The sequence below is a fragment of the Pseudophryne corroboree genome, chromosome 2 (assembly GCF_028390025.1).
Source record: "Pseudophryne corroboree isolate aPseCor3 chromosome 2, aPseCor3.hap2, whole genome shotgun sequence".
In the NCBI taxonomy this organism is placed as follows: domain Eukaryota; kingdom Metazoa; phylum Chordata; class Amphibia; order Anura; family Myobatrachidae; genus Pseudophryne; species Pseudophryne corroboree.
The window spans coordinates 65,171,453-65,187,820 of NC_086445.1; the positions used below are offsets into that span (position 1 = coordinate 65,171,453).

General features: G+C 49.9%; 1 protein-coding gene across 3 annotated transcripts in view; it reads left to right on the forward strand.

Moving 5' to 3' along the window:
• NOX4 (NADPH oxidase 4) overlaps positions 1-16,368 on the forward strand; it is a 502,226-nt gene that overhangs the window by 38,723 nt on the left and 447,135 nt on the right. Inside the window, exons 1-2 of one of the 3 annotated variants that reach the window (XM_063951389.1) lie at positions 5,944-6,569; positions 8,979-9,074. In XM_063951389.1, coding sequence (XP_063807459.1) covers positions 6,513-6,569; positions 8,979-9,074 — 153 coding nt within the window. In that variant the 5' untranslated portion in view covers positions 5,944-6,512. Of the gene's footprint in view, positions 1-5,943; positions 6,570-8,978; positions 9,075-16,368 lie in introns of those variants that run through there. The other 2 variants (XM_063951390.1, XM_063951391.1) reach the window with 2 other exon arrangements.

Below are 16,368 nucleotides of genomic sequence, written 5' to 3' on the forward strand. Positions count from 1 at the left end.
GCAAGTAAGCATCCTTGATGTCCAGCGACACCATAAAATCCCCCTCTTCCAGGCTTGCAATAACCGCCCTGAGCGATTCCATTTTGAACTTGAACTTCTTTATATAAGTGTTCAAGGATTTTAAATTCAGGATGGGTCTCACCGAACCGTCCGGTTTCGGTACCACAAACATTGTGGAATAGTAACCCCTGCTCTGTTGAAGGAGGGGGACCTTGATTATCACCTGCTGGAGGTACAGCTTGTGAATTGCCGCCAGTACTACCTCCCTTTCCCTGGGAGCAGCTGGCAAGGCTGATTTGAGGTAACGGCGAGGGGGAGTCGCCTCGAACTCCAGCTTGTATCCCTGAGATACAATTTGTACAGCCCAGAGATCCACTTGTGAGCGAACCCACTGGTTGCTGAAGTTTCGGAGACGCGCCCCCACCGCACCTGGCTCCGCCTGTGGAGCCCCAACGTCATGCGGTGGACTTAGTGGAAGCAGGGGAGGATTTTTGTTCCTGAGAACTGGTTGCCTGGTGCAGCTTCTTTCCTCTACCCTTGCCTCTGGCCAGAAAGGATGCTCCTCTGACCCGCTTGCCTTTCTGAGGCCGAAAGGACTGCATTTGATAATACGGTGCTTTCTTAGGCTGTGAGGGAACCCGAGGTAAAAAAGTCGACTTCCCAGCAGTTGCTGTGGATACGAGGTCCGAGAGACCGTCCCCAAATAATTCCTCCCCCTTATAAGGCAAAACCTCCATGTGTTTTTTAGAATCAGCATCACCTGTCCACTGCGGAGTCCATAATACTCCCCTGGCAGAAATGGACATTGCATTAATTCTAGATGCCAGCAGGCAAATGTCCCTCTGTGCATCCCGCATATAAAAGACGACGTCTTTTATATGTTCGATGGTTAGCAAAATAGTATCCTTGTCGAGGGAATCAATGTTGTCTGACAGGGTATCAGTCCATGCTGCTGCAGCACTACACATCCAGGCTGAAGCAATAGCAGGTCTTAGTAGAGTACCAGAGTGTGTATACACAGACTTCAGGATAGCTTCCTGCTTTCTATCCGCAGGATCCTTTAGGGCGGCCGTATCCTGAGACGGCAGTGCCACTCTTTTAGATAAGTGTGTTAGCGCCTTGTCCACCCTAGGGGATGTATCCCAACGTAACCTATCCGTTGGCGGGAAAGGTTACGCCATCAGTAACCTCTTAGAAATCACTAGTTTCTTATCAGGGGAACTTCACGCTTCTTCACACAAATCATTTAATTCATCAGATGGGGGAAAAGTCACTGGCTGCTTTTTCTCCCCAAACATAATACCCCTTTTGGTGGTAACCGGGTTAATATCAGAAATGTGCAATACATCTTTCATTGCAGTAATCACGCATCGGATGGCTTTTGTAGACTGTACATTTGTCTCATCCTCATCTACACTGGAGTCAGACTCCGTGTCGACATCTGTGTCTACCATCAGAGCTAGCGGGCGTTTATGAGCCCCTGACGGCTTCTGAGTCGCCTGGGCAGGCGCGGGCTGAGACCCCGGCTGTCCCAAGGCTGCTGCGTCATCTAACCTTTTATGTAAGGAGTTGACACTGTCGGTTAAGACCTTCCACATATCCATCCAATCAGGTGTCGGCCCCATCGGGGGCAACACCACATGTATCTGCCCCTGCTCCGCCTCCACGTAACCCTCCTCATCAAACATGTCGACAGAGCCGTACCGACACACCGCAGACACACAGGGAATGCTCAGACTGAGGACAGGACCCCACAAAGTTCTTTGGGGAGACAGAGAGAGAGTATGCCAGCACATACCACAGCGCTATATAACACAGGGATTTACACTGCTAATAAGTGATTTTCCCAATAGCTGCTTGTTTGTATCGATTTGCGCCTAAATTTATATGCCCCCCCCTCTCTTTTTAACCCGTCTTGTACCTGGATACTGCAGGGGAGAGCCTGGGGAGCGTGCTTCCAGCGGAGCTGTGAAGGGAAAATGGCGCTGGTGTGCTGAGGAAGAAGGCTCCGCCCCCTCAGTGGCGGGCTTCTGTCCCGCGTTTTCTGTAACTTAATGGCAGGGTTTTTTACACATATACAGTTAACTGACTGTATTATGTGTATTTTATGCCAAAAGGTAATATTATTGCTGCCCAGGGCGCCCCCCCCCCCAGCGCCCTGCACCCTACAGTGACCGGAGTGTGTGGTGTGCTGTGGGAGCAATGGCGCACAGCTGCAGTGCTGTGCGCTACCTTAATGAAGACAGGAGTCTTCAGCCGCCGTTTTCGTCGTTTCTTCTGTCTTCTGGCTCTGCAAGGGGGACGGCGGCGCGGCTCCGGGAACGGACGATCGAGGTCAGGCCCTGTGTTCGAACCCTCTGGAGCTAATGGTGTCCAGTAGCCTAAGAAGCACAAGCTAGCTGCAAGCAGGTAGGTTCGCTTCTCTCCCCTCAGTCCCACGTAGCAGTGAGTCTGTTGCCAGCAGATCTCACTGAAAATAAAAAACCTAACAAATACTTTCTTTTCTAGCAAGCTCAGGAGAGCCCCTAGGGTGCATCCAGCTCTGGCCGGGCACAGATTCTAACTGAGGTCTGGAGGAGGGGCATAGAGGGAGGAGCCAGTGCACACCAGATATAGTACCTAATCTTTCTTTTAGAGTGCCCAGTCTCCTGCGGAGCCCGTCTATTCCCCATGGTCCTTACGGAGTTCCCAGCATCCACTAGGACGTCAGAGAAATATATTTGAAATGCATTTTTTTTTTAAAGAGGGGCTGGGGGGATCTTGATTTGTATTTCCTCAGGCCTCTATGAACCTCTGAAAGAGCTCGGATGAAGACTCTGGTGGTCATTCCGAGTTGATTGCCAGCTGCATTCGTTCGCTGTGCAGCGATGAGGCAAAAAAAGGAACTTCTTCACATGCGTATGCAGCGCAATGCGCACACGCGACGTACTATTACGAACGATGTAGTTTCACACAAGGTCTAGCGAAGCATTTCAGTCGCACTGGTTGCCGCAGTGTGATTGACATGAAGGGGGCGTTTCTGGGTGTCAACTGACCATTTTCAGGGAGTGTTTGGAAAAACGCAGGCGTGCCAGGAAAAACGCAGGCGTGGCTGGGCGAACGCAGGGCGTGTTTGTGACGCCAAAACAGGAACTGAACAGTCTGAAGTGATCGCAAGATCTGAGTAGGTATTGAGCTACTCTAAAACTGCACAAAAAAACTTTGTAGCCGCTCTACGATCCTTTTCGTTCGCACTTCTGCTAAACTAAAATACACTCCCAGTGGGCGGCGGCATAGCGTTTGCACGGCTGCTAAAAACTGCTAGTGAGCGAACACCTCGGAATGACCACCATTGTACCAAGAGCCAGGAGCTCGAAAAGGCATAGCTGTAGTAATTTGTGGAAGGCTTTCCCTGATATTATGGAGGCTGCGGAAGCCCAAGGGCTAAAAGTTGTAGGTGGCTGTGCTGAGTCTGTGATACCTCCTGCATTAACCAAGGAAACTCCACCATCTCCATAGTCCTCTATAAAAGTGGCAGTTAAGTCCAGTATTCAAGTACCCATGTCATATTTTGAGGATTTCTGTCCATGGAAACAGGTGGGATAGAATAACTCACCTGTACATGATGAAAGAAATCCAAAAAACATGACCTGTTGGGAGCACGTGAGGACTGGGGTTGAGATCTCCCCCTGTCGTCCTGGGTATCCGTTCACATGGTCGACCATGTTATGGTCGACAGTCATTAGGTCGATCACTATTGGTCGACATTGACATGGTCGACATGGACACATGGTCGACACATGAAAATAGTCGACACATGAAATGTCGACGCATGAAAAGGTCGACATGAGTTTTTTAACTTTTTTTTCTTTTGGGGAACTTTTCCATACTTTACGATCCACATGGACTACGATTGGAACGGTAAAGTGTGCCGAGCGAAGCGGTAGCGGAGCGAAGGCACCATGCCCGAAGCATGGCGAGCGAAGCGGTGCACTAATTGGGGTTCCCAGTCACTTTACGCAAAAAAACGACACAAAAAAAGGTAAAAAAACTCATGTCGACCTTTTCACATGTCGACCTTTCATGTGTCGACCATTTTCATATGTCGACCATGTGTCCATGTCAATGTCGACCAATAGTGGTCGACCTAATGACTGTCGACCATAACATGGTCGACCATTCATACCGGAACCGTCGTCCTGCATGCTCCACCTCTCCTACTAGGTTTGCGCATGCGTGAGACCTCAGACAGGACCCGAAACAGAGTGCTAGTATCCACCAATCGCAAGCAGCAGAAGGAAAACACTAGTGTTGGAGTAATTGCCCGGGCAACCTCTTATCAGAATCACTCTCCCGGCATCACTGTATTGATAAATCATTTATGGCTTTTCAGAGATAAAAATGCTCCATAAATGGTATTTTTATTATTTATACCTTGTTGGGCTACCATATTACACCTGTACCATGTAAACTGTAACATCCTGAGTTTTGCTGTTTTGGAAGGATAGATTAATGGCGAAGCAAGAAACACAAAATACTTATTTGTGGTGTTTATTAAAAAAACAAACAAAAAACAAAATACACTTTCACTTTTAGATCACTTTCTAGCAATTCCAATTACAGAAATATATTTACAGCCATTTAGGGTGGATTTTCGTATTAGCACTTAAAATGAACGTTTGTGGCATAATTAAGGCTTTGCATTGCTGTATCAGTACGGCATGCTAGGATTTGTAGTTCAGGAGTCATAATCGTGAGGTAAAAGATCCTTTAGGTGATGTGACAAATCTTCCTGCGTGGAAATAAGTCACAGGAATGTCCTTAGCGCAGAGGTAATGATTGAACATGAGACAGTAAAGACCTCTCAATAGTGTAGCCATTACCTGCAATCTCTCTATAACCTTCCAATTAGCACACTACTATTACCTGAGGCAGAACTCAACCATTAAGGCAGAGATTCTAATGAGGAACCGAGCTCAAAAGAGGATAAAGTTTGTGATCATTTTTCTTTTGAAAATGCAATGCCCTGAAATATAATTAGCAATGTCAGGAAATAAAGATCCTAGCTAAATGGAGAATCTCCAGTTTTAGAGTATAATTGCTTTCAACCTAAAAAATGTCCTACAGCTCACAGTGCCAGCTGCAGAGGGACTGCATGTCCCAGCATGCCCTGCAGGCTACAGCTCAAGAGTGACTACATGCCCTGCTAATCCACAGCTGCAGCTGTGGATGGACTATATACCCTACAAGTCCGCAGAGGCACCTACAGAAGTACTACATGACCCAGCATTACCTGCCAGCCAACAGCCGCAATGGTGGAGTGACTATATGCCCGGCAAGTCCGCAGAGGCACCTACAGAAGTACTACATGACCCAGCATTACCTGCCAGCCAACAGCCGCAATGGTGGAGTGACTATATGCCCGGCAAGTCCGCAGAGGCACCTACAGAAGTACTACATGACCCAGCATTACCTGCCAGCCAACAGGTCCATATGTAGAAGGACTACATGTTCCAGCATGCTCTGCCAGTCCATAGAGGCAGCTGTGGAAGGACTACATGGCCCAGTGTGTCCTACCGGACCACAGCTCTCTAGCATAGAAAACAATACATTTATTGTATCTAAAACCATATTCTATACATCAAATGTTTACTTGCAAGATTGTTAACCAAGTATATTTCCAAATATAACAATATTATTATGTTCAATACATAATTACAATAACAAAATATAAGAATGCAATGTCTGCAGTATTCTCAATTTTATATATATGAAATAATAGCGCAGAATGCATAATAGAAGTGTCCCAAAGAGCTTACTATCTATACCAATATATTACTGTTAGTACTACACAGCGGTGTATAAATATCAGTCACTATAATACAACTACAATGGATGTGAAGACTCACAAACCAGCTATTATTACCCTGCAATATTTTCTGCTTGCCCTTTAAATATTACAATGTACGGATTTCACAAAGGAGCCCAATTGTTAAACTGGGGAAAAAAGCAAATATGATCCCTAGGAAAAATATGATCCATCAGGGCCACTGTAGCCAGCAGCCCCCCTCCCCAAAGCCTTCCTCTTTGTTAGGCATTATCTCTGAATGGAAAAAGTTAGCTAGCCTAGGAATCTAGAGATAAACATATTGTATGGGAATGCATCGATGGTGGAATGTGTCCCAGTATTGCAGGGCTGTTGTGTTGTTATGCAGAGGAATGGGATTAAACAAATAGCTATTTGCAACATTGTTTCACTGCTTTGCTGACTGAGGAAAAGTTGGATGTGTCTGGGAAAAGTTGGACCTGGGTGATAGTTAGCTGTGCAGTAGCCTCTGCTGCCTGACTGTGTGCAATCTGCAGGGACTGCTACAAAGCAGCCTGTCCCGCACCAGTAACCACAGAGAGACTGGGAATGGGGAGCTGACTGAGCAGACACTGTGTTGAGGACTAACAGATGAAGATCACAGGGGAGAAGGCAGGAAGCAGCAGCCCATACTGACCACTGTGCATCACACAGCAGCAGCAGGAGGATGGCTGTACCTGGCCACAGCTGGCTCTACAATGAAGGACTGAAGCACCTCTTCCTGGTAGGACCTCTGCTGTAACCTTATATCTTTCACTGGCACTTACTGGGAAACTTTTGTGAACTTTTCTGAACTTTTAACTGCTATTGTGTGCAATTATTCTGGTCAGATATGGCAGCAAGTTTGTTACCCTGTCATAGTGATTAGATCAGTGGTGGCTGCTGGGAGCCTTCTCTGAATTTCCAGCCAATGGCAAATCATAATCTGAGCTTCTCCATAGAGTTTGGACTAATGTTACACTGTACTGCAGAGTTTTCCCAAATCCCGCTATTACACTCCAGGTTTTAAGGATATCCATGTTGGAGCACACGTGACTTTAAATAGTACCTCAATCAATTTGATGTAAGTACTTGGACTCAATCATGGATATCCTTAAAACCTGGAATGCAATAGCAGAGTTTGGGAAACTCTGCCGTACACAATAGCAGTTAAAACTAAAGACAGGTCGGTAGATATAAACACTGCAAAATCATTATTGCACAAAGTATTCGACAAACACTGAATAATTCCAACAAAAATAAAAAGTAATGTGCATAAGGTATGTGTGTGTGTGTATATATGTATGTGTATATATCTATATCTCTCTATATATATCTCTCTCTCTCTCTCTATATATATACAGGTTGAGTATCCCTTATCCAAAATGCTTGGGACCAGAGGTATTTTGGATATCGGATTTTTCCGTATTTTGGAATAATTGCATACCATAATGAGATATCATGGCAATGGGACCTAAATCTAAGCACAGAATGCATTTATCTTTCATATACACCTTATACACACAGCCTGAAGGTCATTTTAGCCAATATTTTTTATAACTTTGTGCATTAAACAAAGTGTGTCTACATTCACACAATTCATTTATGTTTCATATACACCTTATACACACAGCCTAAAGGTCATTTAATACAATATTTTTAATAACTTTGTGTATTAAACAAAGGTTGTGTACATTGAGCCATCAAAAAACAAAGGTTTCACTATTTCACTCTCACTCAAAAAAGTCCATATTTCGGAATATTCCGTATTTCGGAATTTTTGGATATGGGATACTCAACCTGTATGTATGTGTATATATATATATATATATATATATATATATATATATATATATATATATATATATATATAAAATACTTTTTTTTCTTCTTCATATTGACAACATGTCGGACTTATACAGTAAATTGTATGCAGGGTTGAGGTTTTGTTTTTGCATTGGTTGAGTCATTGTACAGATCAGCAGACAATAATGTTCTACTGTCTGTTTCCCAATCTCTGCCATTACAGTCCAGGTTTTAAGGCTATCTACACTTGAATCTAGATGATTAATTCAAATTTACTGAAGAACTAATAAAGTCACCTCTGCTCAATCCTGGATTTTCTTAAAACCTGGACTGTAATGCCAGAGTTTGTGAAACTCTGTGCTATGTGCTGTGGAATGACCTATGGGGGTCATTCCAAGTTGATCGCTCGCTAGCAACTTTGTGCAGCGCTGCGATCAGGTTAAATCTCGGCAAAACTGTGCATGCGTATTCACCGCATTGCGCAGGCGCGTTGTATGGGTACAAAGGGGATCGGTGCTGGGCGATGGATTTAACGAAGAATCCATTCACACAGCCGATCGCAAGAATATTGACAGGAAGAGGGAGTTTGTGGGTGTCAACTGACCGTTTTCTGGGAGTGTTTGGAAAAACGCAGGCGTATCCAAGCGTTTGCTGGGCGGGTGTCTGACGTCAATTCCGGGACCAAAAAGACTGAAGTGATCGCAGCGGCTGAGTAAGTCCAGAGCTACTCAGAAACTGCAAAATACTTTTTTGTGCCGTCAGCTGCAAAAGCGTTCGCACACTCGCAAAGCTAAAATACTCTCCCCCATAGGCGGCGACTATCTGATCGCAGCGCTGCAAAAAGTTGCTAGCGAGCGATCAACTCGGAATGACCCCCTAAGTGTCTTGCGCTGCAATCCACAGTAGTTCCTTCCACTTACAGAAACAACGGTTACACAGTCCCCTGCCACTAACACCCCTCGTCCTTCCTAATAGTACCCGGGTCTGGCAAACATTATTGGCAATTTGCTGCTCAGAGCAATATGCTGGTAATGAATGGGTTAATCTGTATTTTTAGAGAGAGAAAAAAGTGGGGTTACCCAGTAGGTGCTGAAGGGGTGCATTGTCCCACAGAATGGCATTGAGCGATGGTTGCCCTATGTTTCTCTCTGACCTTCTATGTGCAGTCCAGAAACGTGGTCTGCCTGCTTTTGTGTGTTATTTCTCACTAGAAGGTATAACACATCTGTACAGAGGAGGGAGCGTTCCAGGGCATGTTGGTGATATGGTAGCGTGCACAGATACATTTTTATATATCTGTTTTACATGCCTTCTGTTACATTTATGAAATCTCTTTTCTTGTTCCCAGCTCGCCTGGCTTACGCTCAACGCTTGGCTGTTTTGGAAAACCTTTATGCTGTATTACAAGGGCCCGCAGTACCATTACTTGCACCAGATGTTGGGGGTAAGCAGTTACAATGGTAAGGGTTTTATTTGGGAGGTGGATGATGTATCTCTGCGTTATTATTCAGGATCCTGCTGCAGTGGAAAAGCTGACGCGTTACAGTAGGAACAAAGGCTGCTGTTTGCTCAGTGGCTGCCCCTGGCTGGGGATGAATGAAGTGACAGATTGCTGGGGCCCACCTCCTTACTACAGCTGCAGGGGTCCTCGCAGCCTCTGACACACCGCCTGTGGAATGAGGAAGCTGTGGGACTCAATTACTTTCCGCTCCTACTTCCTCTCCTTTTGTTATGTGGCGAATTGGTCCCAGTTGTCCGACAGCTGTTTAAAAGGACAGATAGTGTAATAAAAGCTCTAATGACAGCAGATCATTTCAGTAGAAGGGAGGAGAAAACTGATTTCTTAAATTAAGTCCTGTTTATCGGAGGGAGAACACTTTTAGATCTGCCAGAAATGGGCATTTTCACCAGATTTGGGGACTGTACCTATTTATCATTGCTCACAGTCTGCCATGGCCATTGCTGGGTTTTTTACGCCAGCGGCCATCGCAGGAGATGCGCTGCAATAGCTTCCCCATACATAGGGGGTAATTCCAAGTTGATCGCAGCAGGAAATTTTTTAGCAGTTGGCCAAAACCATGTGCACTGCAGGTGTGGCAGATATAACATTTGCAGAGAGAGTTAGATTTGGGTGGGTTATTTTGTTTCTGTGCAGGGTAAATACTGGCTGCTTTATTTTTACACTGCAAATTAGATTGCAGATTGAACACACCACACCCAAATCTAACTCTCTCTGCACATGTTATATCTGCCTCTCCTGCAGTGCAAATGGTTTTGCCCAATTGCTAACAGAATTCCTGCTGCGATCAACTTGGAATTACCCCCATAGTACGGTGCAGGCAGGTAGGGCTTACCTAAGAAGGTCAGCAGAAAAACCTGTAGCAAGAAAATACTAATTATCTCCTATATAATAGCCCAGATCTGTGACTTTGTGATTCATTTGCTAACGCTGGGCGGAGTCACAAGACTGGGCGGAGTTAGTCAAATGAGTCACAGATCTGGCCAAATCTACAGGAGACTAGGAGCAGAAGCAGATGGTATGGGCATGGCACAGGCAGGGGTGCATACCTCCCAGCTTTCTGCAGGAGCTTTCTTCAGGCAGAAGGAGGGAAACACACTCGGCGAAAAGGGGGCGTGGCTTCACGGGAGGGTCCCCGTTTTCGTCAGTGAGGGGGCATGCCCAGCGCTCTGTGAGCTGCTGGCATGCCCCCAGGGGCTGATTATGAGTCCGGGGGGCCCAGGGCACTTGAGACAGGGGAGCCCTATCTCATTGCTGTGCCTGCTGTGGGTTGGGGGCGTGGCCTAATCGCGGGACGCGCGGTCACGCCCCCTTATGCAAATTCCGATTTTTATTTTTATTTTTTAATGGGATTTTGGCCCCTCAGCTAGGGCTAAATCCAGAGGAGGTGCTCGCTCCCCCCCTACACACCCGCACAGGCAGAAGCAAGCAGGGAGACTGCTGCCTCCCTGTAACACCACAGACCTGCCAACACGCAGCAGCGTGTGCTGACAGTAGCACAATGCTGCCGCTGTTGCTGGCAGGACGGGGGGGGGGGGGGGGGGAGCTTCTGAGCTGGGACAGAGCTACTCCAGTCGGGGGCCCCCCTAAAACTGTGGGGCCAATGGTACGTACCCCCTGCCCCCCCTCCCTTAATCCGGCTCTGCTGCTGGAGCCCCCCCTTAATCCGTACCCCCTGATGCCCCTCTCCCTCTGTCTCCACTATTCACCGCTGCTCTGCTAAGCAGAACAGCGAGTACAGGAGCTTTCCAACTGCCCCCCCCCCCTCCACCGCGGGACACTGCGACCCGCGGGTGGGACAGCGGGACAGACCCCAAAAAATGGGACTGTCCCGCGAAAATCGGGACATTTGGGAGGTATGGGGGTGTGTGAGGGGTATGTCATACAGACAGACGGGCACCGGCTCACTGTGTGCTTGACCCCCCACATCGGCATACTCAGCAGGGTCTCTCTGGCGCGGAGGAGCGTCACTTTCTGGCACACTCCACGCTTCTTAGCTGCAGTTTTGTGGGGCACCTGCCGCTGTGCAGGTTCCGTACTGCCTCTGTTATCTCCAACCCCGGCAACCCCACCGCTAGCTACAGCGCTGCCACCCGCAGTGAGGTGCGCCCAGCTCATTCACACACTTTAGCTGGCGGGTAGCGCTGCAGAAATCCGGGCTGCTTGCAGGCTCCGACCCACTCCTCCCTCCAGCCGCAGCGTCTCCTGGGAGCTAACCAGTCACTCCCAGTCTCCCCTTACCACAGTGCCCGGCAGCCGCGAGGTCCGCGCCACGTGCATGCTATGACCCCCTCCTCCCTCCAGCCGCAGCATCTCCTGGGGGCTAACCAGTCATTTCCAGTCTCACCTTACCACAGTGCCCGGCAGCTGCGCGAGGTCTGCGGTGTGTGACTGAGGAGGGGGGGGGGGGGGGGGGATGCGGACGGGCAGAGGAAGCAGGACTCCAGCCTGAGAGAGTCAGCCATGCCAAGTCTCCAGCAGCAGCAGATCCCAACAGGTTGGAGTGGAACAGCAGCAGCCAGCAGCAGTGACTCCGGTAAGACACATCTGTCTGTCACCACTGTTTTGTCCCTAATACCAATCTCTCCCGTGCCCTGTGTTCTGTCATGTCCCTGTCACCCCTGGCCTTGCCCTTTCACCCTTATCCTGGCCCTGTCACCCTTATGCTGGCCCTGTTACCCCTATCCTGGCCCTGTCACCCCTGTGCTTGCCCTGTCAACCCTATACTGGCCCCGTCACCCCTGTCCTGGTCCTGCCGCCCCTACCCTGGCCCTGTCACCCCTATCCTGGCCCCGTCGCCCCTGTCCTGGCCCCGTCACCCCTGTCCTGGCACCGTCACCCCTGTTCTGACCCTGTCACCCCTGTCTTGGCCCCGTCAACCCTGTTCTGACCCTGTCACCCCTGTCCTGGCCCTGTTACTGCATACCCTCCAACTACCTTTTATGGCATGTACAGTACCCGCAGCGCCTCCAGACCTCTCCCCAATGCACCACACCACATGCGGCACTCCACCCCTCCCCCACATGCAGTGCCTCCAGACCCCCTACACCACCCGCGGCTCCCACTCCTCCGCCCCTTCACCACCCACAGCACCTCCAGGCCCCCTCCACCATTCACCCCCCTTATATGTCTCCCCCCACACCTGCCCCCCTCCACCCGCAGCATCTGCAGACACCCTCCATCCGCGGTCCCCCCCTCACCCACCCCTCCCCCACCAATGGCACCGCCGCACCTGCCCTTCCACCACCTGCAGCACCTCCGGACCTCCTTTCCCATCCGCCGCACCACCCGTACCTGCCCCTACCCTACCCATGGTGCCTGCGGTCCCCTACCCCACCCCCGGCACTCCCGTCCCTTCCCATCCCACAGCACCTCCGGAACCCTTCACCCATCCACAACATCCCCACACTTGCCCCTCTCCCACCCGTGGCACCCCTGCCCCTCCCCCACCTGCAGTGCCTCCGGACCCCTCCCCCATCTGCATCCCCCACTCCTCTGCCCCTCCCCCACCCGCAGCACCTCCCGAACCTTCCCCATCCGGGCCCCACCCCCACTTCTGCCCCCCCTCCACCCGCAGCATCTACAGACACCATCCGCAGTCCCCCCCCCACCCGCTACATTCTGTACATCGTGCCCTGCAGGTGCTGTTCACGCCGTCGCAAGGGGCTGCGCCTCCTTCACCATCGCACGCCCTTTCATTGTGCAATATTTAACCACTAACAAAGGAATGCAGGTAATACTCCATATAATACAAATATTAAACCCCAGAAAGGCATGCAAGGGTTAAGGGGGCGTAGCCCCTTGCGACGGTGTGAAGAGCGCGCGATGAAGCACCTAGTTATTAAAATAAAGCATCTTTACATTTTACACACATTTTATAGCGTTATTTTTGTTTGTTTCTTTTAGCATTATTATATAAATTTTTTTATTGACTCTGCACCTGGAAGTACAAAACTGGGCTATAGGTATAGTGTGCGTGTGTGACTCGGCAGTACCAGATAGCGCATATGCAGGGCTCAATGGGCACTTGCTCAAGGGCCCCAGGAGTATAAGGGTCCTAGGCTGATAGCTGAGGGTCTCCTCTTTCCAGGGGTATCAGATTTTTGAAAATCGGCCCTGGGGAACCGGAGATATCCGACTTCAAAGCAGTGGTCTCCATCCAAGCCTGTTGATTGCTCTTCCCAGCCAGATATCTCGGGCTCTGTCTAAAGGCCAGTACTCACCAGCCGATGTCAGAGAGATGTGTGCTGAGCGAACCGCTCAGCACACATCTCTCCCGGCGCTCAGCACAGCGCGATCTGTGCTGAGCGTGCGGGGGGAGACGGGGGGGCCGCTCACTTCACCCAGCGGGTGAAGTGAGCGACCCGCTAGATTGGCCTGCATGCAGGCCAATCTAGCAGCAGCGATAGCGATGCGCGGGGCTGCGCATCGCTATCGCTGAGGGGGCTACACACGGAGCAATCGTGCTTAAAATCTAAGCAATCTAGTCAGATTGCTTAGATTTTAAGCAACGATCGCTCCGTGAGTACCCCCCTTAATGGTGTGTACACACGGTGAGATTTTTTCAAAATCGTAAGAAAAGTTAGTGCAGATCGCAAGGTGAAAGTCACCTTGCGATCCTGATTTGATGCCGATGCGCGGTCGGCATCACAAGAATAGATAGACTGTGCAGGCAAGTCAATTTTGACTATCTCTATAGGGGGTAATTCCGACCCCATCGCTGCAGTTTATCACAGCACAGCGATCGGGTTGGAATTGCGCATGCGCCGGCGCTGCAATGCGCCGGCGCATGCCAGCCGTCTTTGCCTAGCGATCGCCTCTGAGGCAGAGACGGTCGCTGGGCGGGAGGGGGATGGACGGCAGCGTTAAGCCGCCGTTTATGGGGCACGGTCTCGCCAACGCTGGCGTGGCCAGACCGTTGGGGGGCGGGCCGCGGCGGCTGCGTGACGTCACACGCAGCCACTGCGACCCGGGGCAGCGAAGAGGTTCTGTGCGATGCTTTTGTATTTCTGCAGGGGGGGGAGGTGCGGCACTGACATGCGGAATGGACTAGCCCTGTGCTGGGCGTCCCCCCCGCATGCTGAGTGCCTGATCAACTCGTAAATGACCCCCATAGTCAGTATCGCAAGCACATAATGAGTGTGCTTGCGATACTGACTATGTGCCGACCTAGCCCGTCGCATAGTGAGATTCAAGTATAGCCCGAATCTCACCGTGTGTATGGGCAATTACATAGAGTTTTTCTGAGGGTATAATCCAAAAGCTGGGACTCTCCCCTTTTGGTGGACACTGGCAGCTTGTCTCTACTATGCCCAGAACCAGAGATATCAGCCTTCCAGCAGCTGATCCCTGCTCCAGCCGCACACGCCTGGTATGCAGTTTTAGATCCTCGTTGGTGGATTGCTCTGGCTCCTGAACTCTCATCACCAAGTCCCCAGAACCTCCTGACAGGTGGGACTCTCTAGTTTTTTATCCCATTCAAAGCAAAGAAATCGATTCCCAGGAACTGGAGATATCTGCAGTCAAGCTGCCCTCCCACCAGAAAATGATAAATATTAAGCCCACTCCACTATCCACCCCTCCCCTACGTATTAAACACCCCCTACCACCCTGGAAGTCATGAACTGGGGCCCCTTCATTCAGCCCAATGTCCCCTTCTGCAGTTTAGCCCCATCTGTGCAGTAAAGGAGTAATTAGCAGAAATGACTGCTCCAGGTCCTACATGCTGACTGGAAGATAGAACACCCCCTACCGCCCGCAGGACATCAAAGCTGCCGCTGATAGCACCTCCCACTCCTACCGCTGGAGGATGTGTAGGGGCCCAGTGCATTGCTGTGCCCAGGGGCCTACACTGCTGTTTAGACGGCTCTGTGCACATGCAGAAGAGATCTTGATTGTCCGGGAATGCGGCAACTCCTTGCTTACTGCGTTGATATCTAGTTAAATGAATCGGAGGTGGTGCAGTGATCAGATCCACCCGCGCAGCTGAGCGCTGTCTTGATATGTAAAGTGGGCGTCACAGAGTTTGCTAAGTCCGTTGCGTGGAAGTACACAAGAGGAATGCTCGAACTAAGATTTGCATATTCTCGCACTTGCAAATCTGTGGGAAGTCGCGGCCGCGCATGAAATAGCTGCACCTCTGAATTAGGCCTGTAGGGGGTAATTCAGAGTTGCTCGCAGCAGCAAATTTGTTAGCAGTTGGGCAAAACCATGGGGGTCATTCCGAGTTGATCGCTCGCTAGCAGGTTTTAGCAGCCGTGCAAACGCATAGTCTCCGCCCACTGGCCACGGGGGAGTGTATTTTCTCTTTGCAGAAGTGCGAACGCCTGTGCAGCAGAGCGCCTGCAAAATCTTTTTGTGCAGAACAAGACCAGCCCTGTAGTTACTCTTCGTGTGCGTTGATTCTAACGACGGACGGCTTTTGACGTCACACACCCGCCCAGCGAATGCCCAGCCAAGCCTGCGTTTTTTCTGCCACGCCTGCGTTTTCTAACTCCCTGAAAACGTTCAGTTAAGACCCAGAAACGCCCCCTTCCTGTCAATCTTCCTGCGTTCGGCCGTGCGACAGGACTGTTCGTTAGACTCTGTGCAAACCCACGATGCTCATTGTACCCGTACGACGCGCCTGCGCATTGCGGTGCATACGCATGCGCTGAAATGCCGATTTTTAGCCTGATCGCTGCGCTGCGAGCAGCGGCAGCTAGCGATCAACTCGGAATGACTTCCCATGTGCACTGCAGAGGGGCAGATGTAACATGTGCAGAGAGAGTTAGATTTGGGTGGGGTGTGTTCAATCTGAAATCTAAATTGCAGTTTGAAAATAAAGCAGACAGTATTTACCCTGCACAGAAACAGTATAACCCACCCAAATCTAACTCTCTCTCATGTTACATCTGCCCCACCTGCAGTGCACATGGTTTTGCCCAACTGCTAACAAATTTGCTGCTGCGATCAACTCTGAATTACCCCCACACACGCGCACGCAGGGGGGGTTTCCGAGTACCTAGAAACCTGCCCTGGCTGCCGATCTTCTTTTTTTTTTTTTTCAAAAGGAGGCGCTTCGGCCGCTGTGTCACTTGGAGGCTGGTCACCGGCTGCATATAGGGGGAGCTGCAGTGACAGCGCACACTGAGCTCCTCTCAGGCAGTTCTTGCGTGGGGCTTAGAGACTGCCGTGTGAGGCGCAGAGTAGTGGTCGGGTGAGTCACATACCGATTACC